General features: G+C 48.5%; 1 protein-coding gene across 1 annotated transcript in view; it reads left to right on the plus strand.

The window, feature by feature from the left end:
• Positions 1-17,900, plus strand: part of TADA2A (transcriptional adaptor 2A) — a 111,684-nt gene that overhangs the window by 78,025 nt on the left and 15,759 nt on the right. The window contains exons 11-12 of the mRNA XM_044288114.1: positions 2,319-2,390; positions 6,557-6,689. Of these exons, the coding sequence (XP_044144049.1) occupies positions 2,319-2,390; positions 6,557-6,689 (205 nt within the window). The remainder of the gene's footprint in view (positions 1-2,318; positions 2,391-6,556; positions 6,690-17,900) is intronic.

The raw sequence follows: 17,900 nt of genomic DNA on the forward strand, positions 1-17,900 counted from the left end.
GATCCTCAAACATGTGCGTGGACCCATGAGCCACAACCCGAAGTTTAGCCGGGTATACATGGAGTAAGGCCATTGTAAAAGCCTCAGACGCCTCTTTACGTCCAAAAATTTCGCCCTCCTTTTCTGAATTTCTGCAGAAAAATCCGGAAACATCAGGATTCTACTACCAGCAATCTGGATGTCAGGAGTATCTCTGGCAGCTCTAAGAATGGCATCACGGTCTCTGTAATGGAGAACTTTAATCAGGAGAGGTCTTGGAGGCGCCCCCGGAGGTGGAGGCCGAAACGGCACCCTGTGGGCCCGCTCTATTGCAAACAGTGGGGATAGCTTTTCTTTGCCAACAGTGTCCACCAGCCACTTTTCCATATACGAAACTGGATCCGAACCTTCGGTGCGTTCCGGTATCCCAATAAAGCGCACATTATTGCGCCTCAGACGATTTTCCATATCATCAGACTTGGCTATCAGCAATGACACATTATGAATAACTCGCTGCAAGTCTCTCTTTACAGGTGGCAACTGATCCTCCATATCGCTGACGCGACCCTCGAGTTCTCCCACTCTCTCCTTAAATTGCCGCATATCCTGGCGGATTAATAAAACTTCCTCCTTGAGGCCTCCCATATTAGTATTCAGGGATGTGAGAGCTGCGCTGCACTGCGCTACCATTTTATAAACGTCCGCAATGGTAGGTTCAGGGACAGGCTCCGTCTCCGGTAGTAATGCTGGGCCCTCTCTCTGCTTTACAATCGAGGCGTAAGTAATTGCCTGCTGAGGCTCCGCTCCCCTCACCTCATCAGACACTGCAGTCTCAGGCTCCGGATCAGTAGCCGCGGCGGCCGGGGTGCGGGCGAACCTCCCCAGCTTTACCGCCACATCAGTGAGCTTCGCAGCTTGCGCGGCGCCATCTTGTTTGGACGGAGTGTCCGTGCCGCCGTCTTTACCCTCCTTTTCCCTCTGCTTCTGCCGGGTCATGATAGCACCAGGATATACCCCAGCATCCAGGGAGGCTTCAGTGTGCAGTCGGCTGTCTCTGGAGTTAGGCAGGAGGTGAGCAGACATGAAAATCAGGATTCTTTTCCAGGAGCTCTACGCCATGCGTCTTCCTACATCGGCAGTCAGGCCACGCCCGGCTCTGGGTTTTTCAGATGCAGGAAGCAGTCGTTCTCCAGAATCTACCACCGGACTTGGAAGTCCTACTTTAGTTGGTGCCAGCTGAGACAGCGGTCTCCTGTTCGTTTTTCTTTGCCGCAAATTTTGGCTTTTCTGCAGTCGGGCACGGACTTGGGGCTGGCTCTCAGCTCTCTCAAAGGGCAAGTGTTGGCTCTCTCCAATCTTTTTCAGCGAAATTTAGCTTCGCTTTCGGAGGTTTGGACTTATCTGCAGGGGATTGTGTAAGCTGCGCCCCCCTTCCGTCCTCCATTGGATCCTTAAGATCTTAATCTAGTGCTCAACGCTCTCCAATCTTCTCCGTTTGAGCCTTTGCAGCAGGTGTCGCTGCGCTTCCTGTCTTCATAAGGTGGCTTTTTGGTGAGTGTTGAGTACAAAAGTCTAGTTTTTCCATTACAAATTAAAAAAAATGTATTTAAAAAAGTATAGCAGAATACGCACACACATTTTTCCCCATTTTTATTCATAAAAAAATATAAATGTTTATTAGATTTAGCGATAGTATAGCAGACATGTGTGTAATATATAAAAAAGTTTAAAAATAATTCTTTCATAAAAATATTTACATCTCAAACTCTTTGTTTTAGTTTTATTTAGTATAACAGGGGTGGGAGTTTGTGCATAAAATATACAAACACACATTTTTTTTTTTTTTTTTTTTTTTATTAAAAAAAAAGCTTAAATATCCATATTTTCCCTGGATCAGGGGGGATCAGTGCCATCAAACCAGCGATTTGATAAATGGGCTTCCAAAATGCGCTCCATTTTTTTTAAGTCCAACCAGTAGATATATTACACAAATAACATCCATTTTCACGATAGAAACATATGGTAATGATTTTAGAAATGTTTTATCTTGAAATCTTTGACGACAGAAAAAAATTGATGAAGGAAAAATATAAATTTCTTAACATTTAAAAAAAATATGTTTAATCTTTCATCTAAGGGCACAAAGGAAAGGTGTAAGGTGTCCTGTGAAGAATAATATCAAATTGTCTCAGAAATTAGTTACCGTATTTGCAGTTAGATAGGCCCATTGCTTAAACTGAAAAATTGGCCTGGTAAGGAAGGGGAGTAAACACTCCGGTAATTAGGCAGTTAAATGTAATAGAAAGTGTATAATATATTTTTTCTCTCCTTTTTTATAGTGGAATTTGAACTGCGCAGAGAAATCAAACGTTTACAAGATTACAGAAAAGCTGGAGTCAAAACCTTTCAAAGTAAGGAAACCCTCTGGTTCCTGACCAATTCATTATGTTGCAATTCAGTTGTAATTATTAAGAGAACTAATGCTGCAAGATTTATTTGTTCAAAATAAAAGATAAACAAAAATCCAGACCATACACATTTTTGAAGGTCTTAGTTAGGCCATGCCCCTCCCACTCCGCAGCAGACGGGGATTGAAAAAAATGAAGGTGAAAATCTATTTCTGTCAGCTGCAGGGGTGGGAGGGAGGGTGAATTTCTCCCTGCAGCTCACGCTCAGACAGCACAGTGCTGCTGTCTGAGAGTGAGCTGTACAAAAAGACATTCTTGTGTCTGTCCAAGCCCTGCGCCGGACGGAAGATGGAGTCTGAAAGCCATACTGTCCAGACTAAAACCAGACCTCTGGCCACCCTAGGGGTAGATTGCTGTAGAGGCCACTGTTAAGGGGACGGGGTGTTGCGGAAATCACTGTTAAGGAGATGGGGTACTGTGGAGGTCACTAATAAAGGGGTAGCCGCTTTGGAGGTCACTGTCAAAGGGGTGGGATGCTGTGGAGGTCTCTGTTAAGGGGGCAGGGAATTATGGCGGTCACAGTTAAGGGGGCGGTACGCTATGGAGGTCAGTGTTGGGCTACATTCACACGTCAGTATTTTCCTATATCCTGATTTTCGGTCCGTTTTTTGCGGATCCGTTGTTCCTGAAAATGTTTCCGTATGTCATCCGTTTTTTGCGGATCCGCAAAAAACGGAAACATGTATAAATTTCAATAATCAAATAAAGTTTCTTAGAAAAAAAAAATGAAAAAAATAAAATAAAATTTATGTGTTTCCAGGAACGGATTCCGCATAAAACGGATGACATACGGAATGACATCCGAATGTCTTCCGTTTTTTGCGGATCCATTGACTTTGTATTGTACCAGGATCCGAATTTTGCGGAAAAGAATAGGACATGTTTTATATTTAAACGGACATGCGGAACGGAACAACGGAAATGGACAGAACACATTGTGCTGTCCGATTTTTTCCAGGACCCATTGAAAATGAATGGGTCCAGATCTGGTCCTGATCTGTTCCGTAAAAAACGGAACAGATCAGGAAAGAAAAAACAGACGTGTGAATGGACCCTTAAGGGGCAGGGTGCTGTAGAGGTCAGTGTTAAGGGGGTGGAGTGTTGTGGAGATAACATTTTAAAGGAATGGAGCTCTGGGGAGATCACCGTTAAGGGGTCGGGTTTTTGTGGAAATCACTCTTAACAAGACTGGGTACTGTGAAGGTCACTAATAAAGGGGTAGCTGCTGTGGAGTCACTGTTAAAGGGGCGGGGTACTGTAGATTTCACTGTTACAGTGGGTACTGCCAATTTTTTTTAACTACACACACAAACATTAAATGAAATTGATGAAATCTACCCGTGCGAAGCTGGGTCCTTCTGCTAGTCTAATATATAAAGCTGAGTGTGTGTGTGTGTATGTATGTCCGCTAAAGGAATCCACACCGTTGCATTTACAATCACAAAATTTGGTACATCAGGTGTCTGGGAAGGTTTTAGACCGGGTCTCAGCTTTCTAGCATGTACAGTTCCTTAGATATTCCCCAAAAATGCAAATATGGCACCATCACTCATATCCCAACTACCATACACACGGTCACATGACCCTTATCAGCCTTATTGAAGCTCACAGGTCCTCCAGTCTCAACTTACACACAGTTTCACACCAGGTTTCCATAACAACCCAGCCATTTTTCTTCACTCCAATCGGTGGTCCTATTCAGCTGACAGTCACTACGTAGGACCTCCCACTGGACTTCTGAGCATGTGACTGAGGGATGCATCTCCTGTTTGTGTTGCCGTATCACCTATCACTTGATCTCAGAGGGCTGGCTCAGTATCAAGTGCCACATGATTAGTTTAGACACTTTCCAGTCAAGGATAGTGTGATCTAATAGTAGGAGGTGCATGCCTCATTACTAGACCTAGAAGAATGAGTCTGTCATGATTTTAGGGTTCTGTGACCAAGAAGTAAAGCATGTTTTGGCAACTAATATTGAATGTCCTGATGAAGGATTGTATTCCGTGTACATGCTGAACATTACTTTTGGCTTTATAGTAAATGCCAAGGCTTAGGCTACATGCACATGGACACACTGTCAGTTTGTCATGGCCATTTTTCAAGCACTTATGCATCCGTTTTTATGGCCATTAAAAACAGATGATTTTCATTGAGTTTTTACAAGTTATAACCCCAACCCTTGCAGTTCCCTCATCATATATATTATGCCTCTATCGTGCTTCCATACATATAATGATCCCCAGTCAGGCGTACACCCTGTGTGATGGACGGCATAGTAAACCTCTATGCCGCCACTTCTGGACCCATCTCTGACACCGCTCCAGCAGTAATGTATATACCATCCTACATGCCTCACTCTGTTAATAGTCTTTATTAAAGTGGAGGGATTTCTTTGATTAAATGCCCCTCACATACTTGCTACACTGGTATACCTATTACAGTGGCAATAGCTAGACTGACAGGAGCCACATCACTAAGCCCGTGTCCCCTGACGATTTATGAGGTCTTAGCCTTAATAAAGTGGATTTAAGTCAAGATATGTTATACTAAAGAAACGCGTCGGGACACGCTCACATATCATTAGACACGCACATCCATTCGTGCGTACTTTATTTCAATCCCAATGATTCATGAGATACATACAATTTAATTTAAATCTCTACCTGCCTTGAGATAGAGGATTTTGTCCCTAGTCACCCTTTGTCAGGGTTATCTAGGGCTTCCGCATCAGGGCAAGTTTCCGGACGGGGCCACCCCTTGCGGGGCACGGACCCCGTGTTAGGTCACTAGGGCCGGATAGGTCAAGCAGGGAGGTACTAGGCTGAGTTTCTTTTCTGAGGCCACTCTAATACCAGACTATATGGATATCTCTGATGTCCTTCCTTGCCCCCCCCCCCCCCCCCCAAGTACATCGGATGAAGCACCCACCTGCTACATGTGACCACCTCCTGTTTTAACCCATAAAACATGCGGTTACTAAGTGAGGCCCTATTAAAAACTGGTAAGAATTTTCCATTTTTTATACGTTTGACCCTTTGACTACTCTAAGGGTTTCAGACACTAGGGATCACGTGGTCCTTCCACCATAGGTCTCTGTGACAATTTCTATAGGCCTGGGAAGGACGACACCTGTGTTGGTGTGCAGCACTACCTATGCTGCACAAAACAAAAAACTCTCCTAGGGGTTATGTCTGTCTTCTTGTGTATTTTTTGTTTGTAAGGGGTCTTTTACTCCCTGCCTTGGGATAATAGACATAGTAAAAGTTAAGTTTTAAATTGTTACTGCTCCCCTTCTTTTCATATTTCTTACTCTCCTGAGCGGTACCCAGGTGAACTGCCTCCGCAGCTAAATATCCTGGGAGGACACCATAAGAAATACTCACCTATTCCACTTGAACGTGCAAACACACTCACTCCTCACTGGATTTGCAGGACAGGACATGCTCCCAGCATGATGATGTATGGCAGGTCCTGCTGCATCCAGTTAGAGGGATATTCACAAACACAAGGTCGCTTGAAAGGACCTGGAAGCGTCAGGTCCTGTGAGTAGTGAGTGTCTGCGCCTGTAATGAGGTGAGGAATATTTATTTATTCATAACTCCTGAATGCCCATTTTCTTTTCATTCTGTCTGGTTGTGAAAACGGCCAGAAATAGAAAATTTCCAATTTTCTGATGGCTCCTATTCATTGGCCGTTAAAAAAGCCCCATAGACTTCAATGGTGTGACAGCCGTAAAAAACAAACTGCCGTTTTTCGTGTGTGTGTGTGTAGCCTTAGACGGAGATGGGCCTGCTGACATGGTATTTTTAATGTAGTCCTGCGTGTTTTTTTAATTCTCTTGAATTTTTTTAATTGGAGGTTAATGGGAGTTGTAGTGGTTGTAGAAAAACACACATGCTGCAAAATTGTACCAAGAAAATTATATCTGACTGCTTAAAAACTCCACATGTAAATCTGTGACCTTATGTGACAGTGAATAGATGTTACTTCATAGAAATTCAACCTGGTAAAAGGCTTGAATTAAACTTTTTACACTCTGTTTCTGTGTTGTTGTTTTTTTGTGGCAATAATCATTCTTCTAATAATTTAGTTTTCCTGTCTTGCAAAAGGTTCAAAGATATATGACCGCTTAAAGAAGTCTCGGGAAGAAGAGCGTTTAAAACGGAATATGCTTTCGGAAGTCCTTCAGTACATACATGATGGCAGTGCTTGCCAGCAGTGGCTTAAAAGACAAGCAGCTATGTGAGTTTAGTTTTTGTCTCATTTACAAAACAGTCTCTAGTGGAACAGAACATAAAATCTAAGAGGTTCTAACCCAGGGATCCCTAGAAAAAGTAGCCCTTGAAGAGTGAGTGAGAGAACACATGTTAAAGGATGTGTCCTTTCTTGGCATAGCATGGCTTTAGACCGCAGTCTTACAAACTGGAGGTGGGTTCCGCTCGGCCATGGGCAGCTTTCTGGTGCAAAATCTATGCCAAGTTCTGAAGTATGAATGGGGGCCTAACTCCCGCTCCGAAAGAACAACTGTTCTTTTACTTTGCTGTTGTGTAACTTGTCCTTTCATTGGTAGTGACCCTGATGCAAGTTAAAGGCAGTGCACACCATTGGGAAAAAATGTATTGCTTTTTTTTACTTATATTTGGTTGAAATCATTTCATTTGGTTTTTATTAAAATTTAAGGTATATTTTTATCAGTTTGATTTTGATTTACCTTAACTGTGTTTGAGCTGTAGTGAAATAGAGATCAGGACTACAAATTGATCCGTCATAGAGAGTCTTTGACTGATTCACTGGGAAACAGAAGCAAGTCTGTAAATGTAGTGAAAGTGAAGGCTCTAAAGCAGGAATGCCCAACCTGTGGCCCTCCAACTGTTGTAAAACTACAACTTCCATCATGCCTGGACAGGCTACAGCTATCGGGGCATGCCTGAAGTTGTAGTTTTGCAACAGATGGAGGGCCGCACGGTGGGCAATTCCTTCTCTAAAGGTAGCAACCACAATGACCATAATGCACTTTATAGGAAAGGTGGATGAATACATTATTGTGCTTCATCTATTTTGCAGATTGCTTCATGTAATCTATCATATACTCAGGCTTCAAAACATTTAAACTTTTCTTAATTTTTATTTTATCAACATTTGCCCTTATTTACACAGACTAGTGGAATACTGTATTGAACTAGGCTCATCTTTTATACACAGATCGTTTCTTAGTTTGCACAGACATGTTAAAGGATTTTCTCCATCTCAGGAAAGTTATTGCAATATCAATAGGGTCTCCTTCTTGTGACCCCATGCTGATCGTGAGATGGCTTAAAGTGGATTTTATTATTGATGGGCAAGGACGTAGCTAAAGGCTCCTGGGCCCTGGTGCAGGAGTTCAGCCCTCCACAACCACCTTCCCTCTGTTTTATGGCAAGGGGAAGGGGTGCATCTATCCTTTCTGGTGCCTGAGGCAAACATTTTAACCCCCCCCCCCCCCCCCCAATTCCAAATTCTCAACCTAACCTATTTCCTCCAGTCCTACTGTTAGAAGGGGTGTCCTCTTTTTTACTACTGATGACATATCCTAAAGATAGGTAATTAATATCAGACCGGCAGGGGGTGTCGGGAGATCAGCTGTTTGAAGAGAGGGCAGTGCTGATATGAGAGCTGCTTTCTCTGCTCTGCTCTGTTCACCTGCTCACTGCAGCAATTGTAGTGGTGAGCAGGTAAACAGAACAGAGAAGGCAGCGCTGGTATGAAAAATAAAGTGGACAACCCCGTTTAAAGACATACTTGTAAAACATTACATACAGAACATACAGGGTAATACAGCCCCACATATGTACTTTTTACATCCATTGATGTCTCCTCGGATGTAGATATTCTCTTTCCTCATCTTCTCCTTCAGACCAGACTGCCATGGTGACTTCTTTCAGCTGCATCTAGTCTCTGCAGAGTTTAACAAACAGACATCTTGCGTTCCTACTTTTCCATCCTCCTCCTTATCTTTTCATCAACATCCCATTCTGCCCCCCCCCCCCCCCCAATACCCAATACTATACTATACTATAGAAACAGTCCCCCTGAAAATACTGGTACCACACAGATAGTGGGCCAGTACCCAAAAAAATACCCAGACCCTCTTTAGACCTCTGTCAGACCCCCACTAGACCTCAATGTCAGACCCCGCCCCAATATCAGACCTCAGATAAGACCTCCATTAGATCTCAGACCAGACCTGCAAACTCCCATATCTGACCCCTATTAGACCTCTAGACCCCAATCAGACCCCCATTAGACTTCCAGACACCCACTCTGACCGCCATTAGACCTCCAGACCCCCGATCGGACCCTCATTAGTGCTCCAGACCCCCATTAGACTTCTCTAGACCCCCAATCAGACCTCAGATCAGACTATAAAATAAATAAACTTACCTCTCCTGCTGTGCCACTCCTCTTCCGGTCAGGCTGTCTCCTGGGCTCTCATCTTTTCTCAGGTCCCACGCTGCAGTCACCTGACAGGCAGGCAGCCAGGACACAGCAGCACCGGCCCTAGGAGGAGGGGTAAGTTCTGTACAGCCCTTCTCTCACCCCTCCTCCTGCAGACTAGTGAGTGCTTTCATTATGGAAGCCCTCATTACTATTGTAAATATACAGCACCACTGACGAGGGTTGCCATCTGGACCCTCCTGGCTTAGGGGCCCGGTCGCAACTGCTGCGACCCCTATAGTTACGCCAATGTTGATGGGCCATCCCACTGATCAGCTGTTCTGCAGTAGTTCTGACACTGGAGCTGCACAGCTCTGTCCACTGCATAGTGAATTTAGCTGGTTACTGCAACGCTGCAGTAACAAAACTTTACCTATTACACAGTGGATGGAGATGTGTATTTCTGGCACCAGAGCCAGTTGGGAAAAGGTGTTGGACCCATGCTGATCAGATATTGATAGCTATCCTGAGGATAAAATACCCCTTTATTTCTTGCAATGGTATGGTGGTCCCAGTACATGGAGCTACAATGAGAAAGTGATGACATATAGTGCATTTGAAAAGTCTTTAGACCTTCACATTTTGTTGTGTTGCAGCCATATGCTAAAATAAAAATTAAAACTCCTTTTCCCCATCAATCTGCCTCAATAGCCCATAAAGAGTAAGTGGAAATATTTTTTTCTCGCCCATTTTCCTTGGGGGACACAGACCTTGGGTATAGCTCAGCTCCCTAGGAGGCGTGACACTAAGTAAAACTGTTAAGCCCCTCCTCCATCAGCTATACCCTCAGCCTGGAGATAGAGGCTACCAGTTTTAGCTTAGTGTCCAAGGAGGCAAGACACTCCCTGCTACTGCAGGGCTGTTTTCTCCTTGTTATTTTTACTTTTTCTTCTAATTTTGTTATTTTATTTTTTCCTAGGGATACCAGAGACGCATTTGACCTCTCTGCTCTCCCGGGGTTGAGCTGCGCCAGTGCCAACTTATCTGCACTGCTGCCTCCCCCACAGAAGCAATAGGAGGATCTGGGCAGCAATGGCTCCCCTACATCCCGCCAGCTAGGGGGTCGCCCGCACGCCAAGCCCCTCTTCCAGCTTCCTGCCACTGCGGTGCCAGTGGCTGAAGGGGCGACCCTGCTGGAAAGGACTGAGGGTGAAGACGTCGCACGGTGAGATGGCTATTCCAGCCCATACCCCGTCCCTATCTGCAGCATCTACCCCTCTGGGTAAGGGGGGCACCCGTGGTCGCTCATTCTGAGCGCTCATCTGCAGGACAATGCAGCACAGCAGCATCCTCAGCACCCCCACGCTTTTCCCCCCCACGCTGCTATCTTTCTCCCCCCCCTCCCCCTCATTCGGGGCTGACTCCATTTTTCTCTTCTCTCTCTCCCCCTTCCCGCCGAGAACGGGGGGCGGGGCTTAGCGGTCCTGGCAGGGGGCGGGGCTTCCGCGCGTCATTTTGGGGGCGGAGCTACGTTCTCCTTCACAGGAGACATTTCAAGCGCTGGAGGGGACGGAGCTTGTTCCCCGCGCTTTCTGCTGAGGTTTCCCGCGCTTCCTCACTCCTGACAGGAAGCTGGGACACGGTGGGGGACTCTAACCTCCTGTGTACATCGCTCGGCTTCTGTGGGCGCTCTCTGCTGCTCACTGCTGTTCACTGCTTCTCTGCTGCTGCTGATCTGGACCATCTCCTGACGTTCTTCTGAGGCACTGGTAGGACAGTTAACCCTCTCCTAACCCTCCTGGTCATAGCTGCTATAACCCTTTGTGGTCTCTATATTAGAGTACAACCACACTTCAGCATGTCAGATCCCACAGGTGCCCCCAAACCCTGGTACCATGCCTGTACCGCCTGTAAGGAACTTTTTCCGCGTGGGCAATCTGAGCGCATTGCCTTGCATGTCAGGCCCCGGTGCAGGGCCCGCTTCCCGCTGCGCCCCCCAGTGCCTCTGAACCCCCTGACTGGGCTAGGTCTCTGTCTCAGGCGGTGGAAAGCCTTACACACGTAGTGGGCCGTCTCGTGGATAGACCGCCTCTCCCGCAGGCTGCCACAATCCCTGTCGCACCCGCTGGGACTACCGTTTCTGCCGCCCCCACTGGTTCCCTGCCTCCCAGCGAATCTTCCAGGGCCCGGCATACTCAGAAACGTTCAAGGGTTGAGCGCACATCTTCTCCAGATGCTTCGCTCTCTCCGCCATGCGTGCGAGCTCAGTCAAGTCTATCCTCTCAAAGGGATACGCTTTCTGAGGGAGAACTGGCGGATTCGGACGTGGACATGGACTCAGAGCTTCCGTCCAAATTGGCGTCCGCGGTGGGGCATCTTGTCACTAGCATCCGTGATACCTTTCAGCTACACGATGACCCCCCCAGCTCTGAACAGGCCGGCGTGTCCTTTCTCCGCCCCAAACAGGCCTCCAAGGTTTTTCCCATACACGCTGATTTTTCTTCTGTGGTATCCAAGGCTTGGACTCGGCCTAACGTCCGCTTTATTACACCCAAAAAGCTGGACATTTGTTATCCCTTTCCAGCGGATTCTGTGACCACGTGGACATCCCCGCCTAAGGTTGATCCTCCCGTGGCTCGCCTGTCCAAAAGCACTACTATTCCTGTACAGGACGGATCTTCCCTCCAGTCTGTTGAGGACCGTCGTACGGAATCCCTCTCCAAGGCCATATTTACTGCCTCTGGTTCGGCCCTTAGACCGGTCTTTGCCTCCGCCTGGGTTGGCAAAGCGGTCTCTGAATGGGGTTTGCAACTGGAACGGGAGTTAGGGTCGGACGTCCCTGTTCAGGACCTCCGTTCCTTAGCCCAACTAATTGTTCAGGCCGGAAAATTCGTCTGTGAGGCCTCCCTTGATGCGGGTGCCCTCATTGCCCGTTCCTCTGCCCTGGCAGTTTCTGTCAGGAGGGAACTCTGGCTGAAGGTTTGGGCGGCGGACGCCGCTTCCAAACGCTCTTTGGCCGGCCTACCATTCACGGGTTCCCGCCTGTTCGGAACCCGTCTGGACGAACTTATATCAGAGGCCACGGGTGGGAAGAGTACTCACCTCCCCCAGTCCAGGCCAATGGGCGCCCCCCGTGGTCGCGCTGGTTCGTCCCGTTTTCGGTCCTTTCGCAAGCCCACCGGGTCTAGACCCGCGGCCAGTTCTTCTTCCTCTGGCCCAGCCCAGGATAGACGCAAGAAGCCATTTTTTCGGACGCAACCTACCTGGCGCAAGTCCCAGCCTGCACGGGCTCCCACAGGCCAGCAGCCCTCTGCCTGAAGGTGCGCCCCCACCCACCCGGGTGGGGGGCCGCCTTCTCCTATTCAGGAACGTATGGCGGGCCCACATCTCAGACGCATGGGCGCTCGAGATTGTATCTTGCGGATACAAAATCGAATTTGCGTCCATTCCGCCAGACCGTTTCTTCCGATCCCGTCCTCCGCGAGATCCCGTACGAGTGGCCGCCTTCTTCGCGGCCATTCACTCTCTAATGGACAAGGGTGTCGTCGCCCCCGTGCCTCCGACGGAAAGGTTCAGGGGGTTCTACTCGAACCTCTTTGTGGTTCCCAAGAAGGAAGGCTCAGTGCGTCCGATCTTGGACCTAAAACGCCTGAACCGTTTTCTCCGACTGCAGAGATTCCGGATGGAGTCTCTCAGGTCCGCAGTGGCCTCCCTGGAAAGAGGGGATTTCATGGCCTCAATCGACATTCAGGATGCATACCTCCACGTTCCGGTTGCTCCATGTCATCACCGCTTCCTGCGCTTTGCGGTGGGGGATGATCACTTCCAATTCGTCGCCCTTCCCTTTGGTCTGGCGACTGCTCCTCGAGTGTTCACCAAGGTCCTGGCCCCTGTCTTGGCCCTTCTACGTTCAAGAAGTGTTTTTCTTCTCCCATACTTGGACGACATCCTGGTCAAGGCACCCTCCTTCTCTCAGACATCCCGCAGTGTGGAACTCACTCTGGAGACCCTGACGCGGTTCGGTTGGATTATCAACCACCCCAAATCTTCCCTTACCCCCTCCAGACGGCTGATCTTCCTGGGGATGCTCCTGGATACAGAGTTGGCGGAGGTCCGCCTTCCGTCGGACAAGCGTCTGGCCCTTCGCGGGTCGGTTCGCAGTCTCCTCCGTCATCACCGCCCTTCCCTCAGATCCAGCATGCGGTTGTTGGGAAAGATGGTTGCCTGTTTCGAAGCGGTGCCGTTCGCACAATTCCGATCCCGCACCTTTCAGAGGGCAATTCTGTCGGCCTGGGACAAATCACTGAGGAGTCTGGACAGGACCTTTCTTCTGCCTCCCCTGGCTCGAGCTTCCCTCGGCTGGTGGTTGCATATCCCTCTAAGGGGGAAGTCCTTCCTTCCACTGAACTGGCTGGTGATTACCACAGATGCCAGCTTACGGGGGTGGGGGGGGGTTTTCCCTCCCCGGTCCGTCCAGGGCGTTTGGTCTCTATCGGAGTCCAGACTTCCAATCAATATTCTGGAACTGAGGGCGATTCTTCTGTCCCTCAGACACTGGACCCATCTGCTGAGGGGCCACCCTGTTCGGATCCAATCGGACAATGCCACGGCTGTGGCATACATAAACCATCAGGGAGGCACTCGCAGCGCTGCAGCGATGCAAGAGGTGACCCTCATTCTCCTCTGGGCGGAGACGCACGTGCCGGCCTTATCTGCGATTTACATCCCGGGGGTGGACAACTGGGCGGCGGATTTCCTCAGCCGGTCCACCATCGACCCGGGAGAATGGTCCCTGCACCCAGAGGTGTTCGAAGCCCTTTGTCTTCGCTGGGGTCGCCCCGACGTGGACCTCATGGCCTCCAAATTCAACCACAAGGTCCCCCTATACCTGGCCAGGGCACGGGACCCGAAGGCATACGGCGCCGACGCGCTCGTCCTTCCGTGGCGCGAATTCTCCCTTCTGTACGTCTTTCCTCCTTTTCCCCTCCTGCCACGGGTTCTTCGGAGGATCGCGGCAGAGGGCGTCCCCGCGATTCTAATCGCCCCGGATTGGCCCCGCCGGTCTTGGTACGCCGACCTAATGTTGCTGTTGGCAGACGCACCGTGGCCACTGCCCTCCAGGGAAGACCTTCTCTCTCAGGGACCGATCTTCCACGAGCATTTAGGCTCGCTACGTTTGACGGCGTGGCTATTGAGACCGCCGTCTTAACGCGACGGGGTTTCTCCGCGGACGTAGTCCGCACCATGATCCGGGCTCGTAAGCCCGTATCCTCTAGGATCTACTATCGGGTTTGGAGGTCCTATCTGGGGTTCTGTGAGTCCCGGAGCATCCCACCTCTCCGGTTTTCTCTTCCCACAATCCTGTCCTTCCTCCAGTCGGGTCTGGACCTGGGGCTGTGCCTCAGTTCTCTGAAGGGTCAGATTTCGGCGCTGTCTATTCTTCTCCAGCGTCCCCTGGCCCCTCTAGGGCCAATTAAGACCTTTTTACAAGGGGTGGCTCACTCTGTTCCGCCGTACCGCCCTCCAGTTCCTTCCTGGGACCTGAATGTGGTGCTCTCGGCGCTCCAATCAGCCCCCTTCGAGCCTTTACGGGAGGTCTCCCTTCGCCTTCTGTCCTGCAAGGTCATCTTTCTTGTGGCCGTCACGTCTCTCCGACGGGTGTCGGAGTTAGCGGCTCTTTCTTGCTCCGAACCTTTCCTGATCTTCCACCAGGATAAGGTTGTGCTTCGGCCTGTCCCGACTTTCCTGCCAAAGGTGGTCTCCGCCTTTCACATCAATGAGGACATCGTCCTTCCGTCGCTCTGTCCCTCTCCTTCCCACCCCAGAGAACGGGAACTGCACCGTCTGGATGTGGTCAGGGCGTTGAGTATTTACTTGGAGGTCACCGGGTCCTTTCGGCGCACGGACTCCCTGTTTGTGGTTCCGGAGGGTTCGCGCAAAGGGTTGGCGGTCTCCAAGGTGGCTATTGCCCGTTTCATTAAACTGGCGGTGTCTGAGGCTTATCGAGCCAAGAGCAGACCTCCGCCTTTTGGCGTCACTGCTCATTCCACCAGAGCAGTCGGAGCTTCCTGGGCGCAGAGGCATCGGGCCTCGGCTGAACAGTTGTGCAAAGCAGCCACTTGGTCCTCTCTGCACACTTTCACAAAGTTCTATAGGGTGCATACGCATGCATCAGCGGATGCTGCGTTGGGCCGCCTGGTTTTGCAGGCAGCGGTTTCCTGATGCTCTGGTGGTGTTCCGCCTTGGGTTTGTGGTCCCTCCCTTCTTGGACTGCTCTTGAACGTCCCAAGGTCTGTGTCCCCCAAGGAAAATGGGCGAGAAAAGGAGATTTTTGTATAACTTACCAGTTAAATCTCTTTCTCGCTCTTCCTTGGGGGACACAGCACCCACCCTTCTGTGTTTGGTTACAGGGTTATGGTCTGGCGCCCCGTTGGGTTGCTGGCTGGTTGTTTCCGTTATTGGTTGTTATCCTTTCACTACTTGGACACGCAACTGGTAGCCTCTATCTCCAGGCTGAGGGTATAGCTGATGGAGGAGGGGCTTAACAGTTTTACTTAGTGTCACGCCTCCTAGGGAGCTGAGCTATACCCAAGGTCTGTGTCCCCCAAGGAAGAGCGAGAAAGAGATTTAACTGGTAAGTTATACAAAATCTCCTTTTTTCCTAATTTATTAAAAAGGATAAAATACAATTTTGCATGGACATAAGTATTCAGACCCTTTGCTATGACCCTTTTATTTAACTTGTTTTAAAAAAAAAATTGGCACCCAAAGTCTCCACTTCTAATGTGCTTTAAAGGGACTCTGTCATCACAATCGGACCTTATACACTGCTTACGTAGCGCTGAAGCATCTAGTGTACTGGCTGAGATCCCGCCAGCTCTTGCACACCGCTGTTCACAATGATCATCACGGTGAGCATGCCTGGGCCCGGCGGTGAACCGTGCAAGGGGTTTACAGGGCGTGCCAAGCAAGAGGCTAGGGAGAAGTTATCTGAGAAGAAGGCTTGGCCACTTACAGCCCGAACGCCGCTCCTAGTCACTTGAGACCTCATTTCATATGAATAAAACTATGTTTTTGCTGCTTGTGAAAGTCAGAACAAAAGACCAAAGGTACTATTTGAATTATGTATATTTATGCTACAGATCTATGTAAGCGGTGTATAACATCAATTCACTATATTTGCACATCGCTGACTTCTCAGCAGAGTACAGGTTCTTTGCATTATATCAATGGGGCCCACAGCAAACAGTGTACTTGCAGGAGCACACGCAGCTGCCCCGGCATGTGCCTGCTCTGCTCAACTGATCCTGGCATAACACAGACCCTTAATTCATAGGCTACTTTCACACTCGTTTGGTGCGGATCCGTCATGGATCTGCACAAACGCTTCCATTCATATAATACAACCACATGCATCCGTTCAGTACGGATCAGTTTGTATTATCTGTAATATAGGAAGAACGTGTGACGTACAGCGGCTCACCCCTGTTGCGTATGGAAAGGTGCTCACCCTCAGGTCCTACCCTCAGGACCCAAAAGAAATAATGGAGAATAAGAGAAATGAGGGGGCACACTCAAGAGGGATCACTGGATAAAGTGTAGATAATTGTGTTTAATAATATTTTAAGAACATACCCTTAAAAACATTAAAACATACATAAAACAAAAACAACAAGTGCAGGATTTCACTGGTAGTGATAATCTCAGCGAAAGTTCTTTCCACAGAGGTGTAGGATTAAGGCCTGTGATGTTAGAGCAATAGTATCAGCCCTGTGGCTCAGTCCTAGTGGAGCGCTGATGATGTTAATGTCTCTTTATCCAGTATGCTGAGTATGCAGCAGTATGTATCAAATTGGAGACTGTGCTCCCGTGTTTAACAAGATGTATGGCAAGTTGGAGACTATGCTCCCGTACTTACAGTCTCTTGTCGCTTGCGGTATTGCCGATCACCCCTCCTGGCTGAATCCTCACAGCATTGATGTTTCAGGTTGCCGTACACTCACAGCGTCCCGTGCGGTGTGGTCGGTCAAGACGTGGCGTCCCACGTGACCTAGTAGTCTGGGGTGCCGGCTAAACGCTGAGCTGACGTCACTGGATTGACATTGCACTGACGTCAGTAACGTGCGACTCGTGCTCCGGTTTAATGCAGGAGAAAGATCTCGTATAGCGATGTCTTTAAAGTATAGATGTTTCTTGTTTTTTCCTGGAATCCACGCTCACTCTGTCTCTGCCATCATCAGCGCTCCACTAGGACTGAGCCACAGGGCTGATACTATTGCTCTAACATCACAGGCCTTAATCCTACACCTCTGTGGAAAGAACTTTCGCTGAGATTATCACTACCAGTGAAATCCTGCACTTGTTTTTGTTTTATGTATGTTTTAATGTTTTTAAGGGTATGTTCTTAAAATATTATTAAACACAATTATCTACACTTTATCCAGTGATCCCTCTTGAGTGTGCCCCCTCATTTCTCTTATTCTCCATTATCTGTAATATAGCCAAAACGGATCCGTCTTGAAAACAATTGAAAGTCAATGGCGGATGGATCCGTTTTCTATTGTGCCACATTGCCTCTGCATTGTCAGACGGACACTAAAACGCTGCAAGCGGAGGCGGAACGGAGGCAAACTGATGCATTCTGAGCGGATCCTTATCCATTCAGAATTTATTAGGGCAAAACTGATCCGTTTTGGACCGCTTGTGAGATCCCTGAACGGATCTCACAAACTGAAACCAAAACGCCTGTGTGAAAGTAGCCTTAAATGAAAAACATTTGAAACAACCAGGACTCCCCACCAGACTAAGGGTACTTTCACACTTGCAGTAAACTTTTCCGGTATTGAGTTCAGTCCTAGGGGCTCAGTAGGGGGCTGATCAGTTTTATCCTAATGCATTCTGAATGGAGAGCAAGCTGTTGAGTATGCATCAGGATGTCTTCAGTCACTACGTTTTTTGGACGGAGAAAATACCAGAACACGTGCCGGATCCGGGATTATTTTTCATTGAAATGCATTAATTCCAGATCCGGCCCCAAGA

Source organism: Bufo gargarizans, chromosome 3 (genome assembly GCF_014858855.1).
Source record: "Bufo gargarizans isolate SCDJY-AF-19 chromosome 3, ASM1485885v1, whole genome shotgun sequence".
Lineage (NCBI taxonomy): Eukaryota > Metazoa > Chordata > Amphibia > Anura > Bufonidae > Bufo > Bufo gargarizans.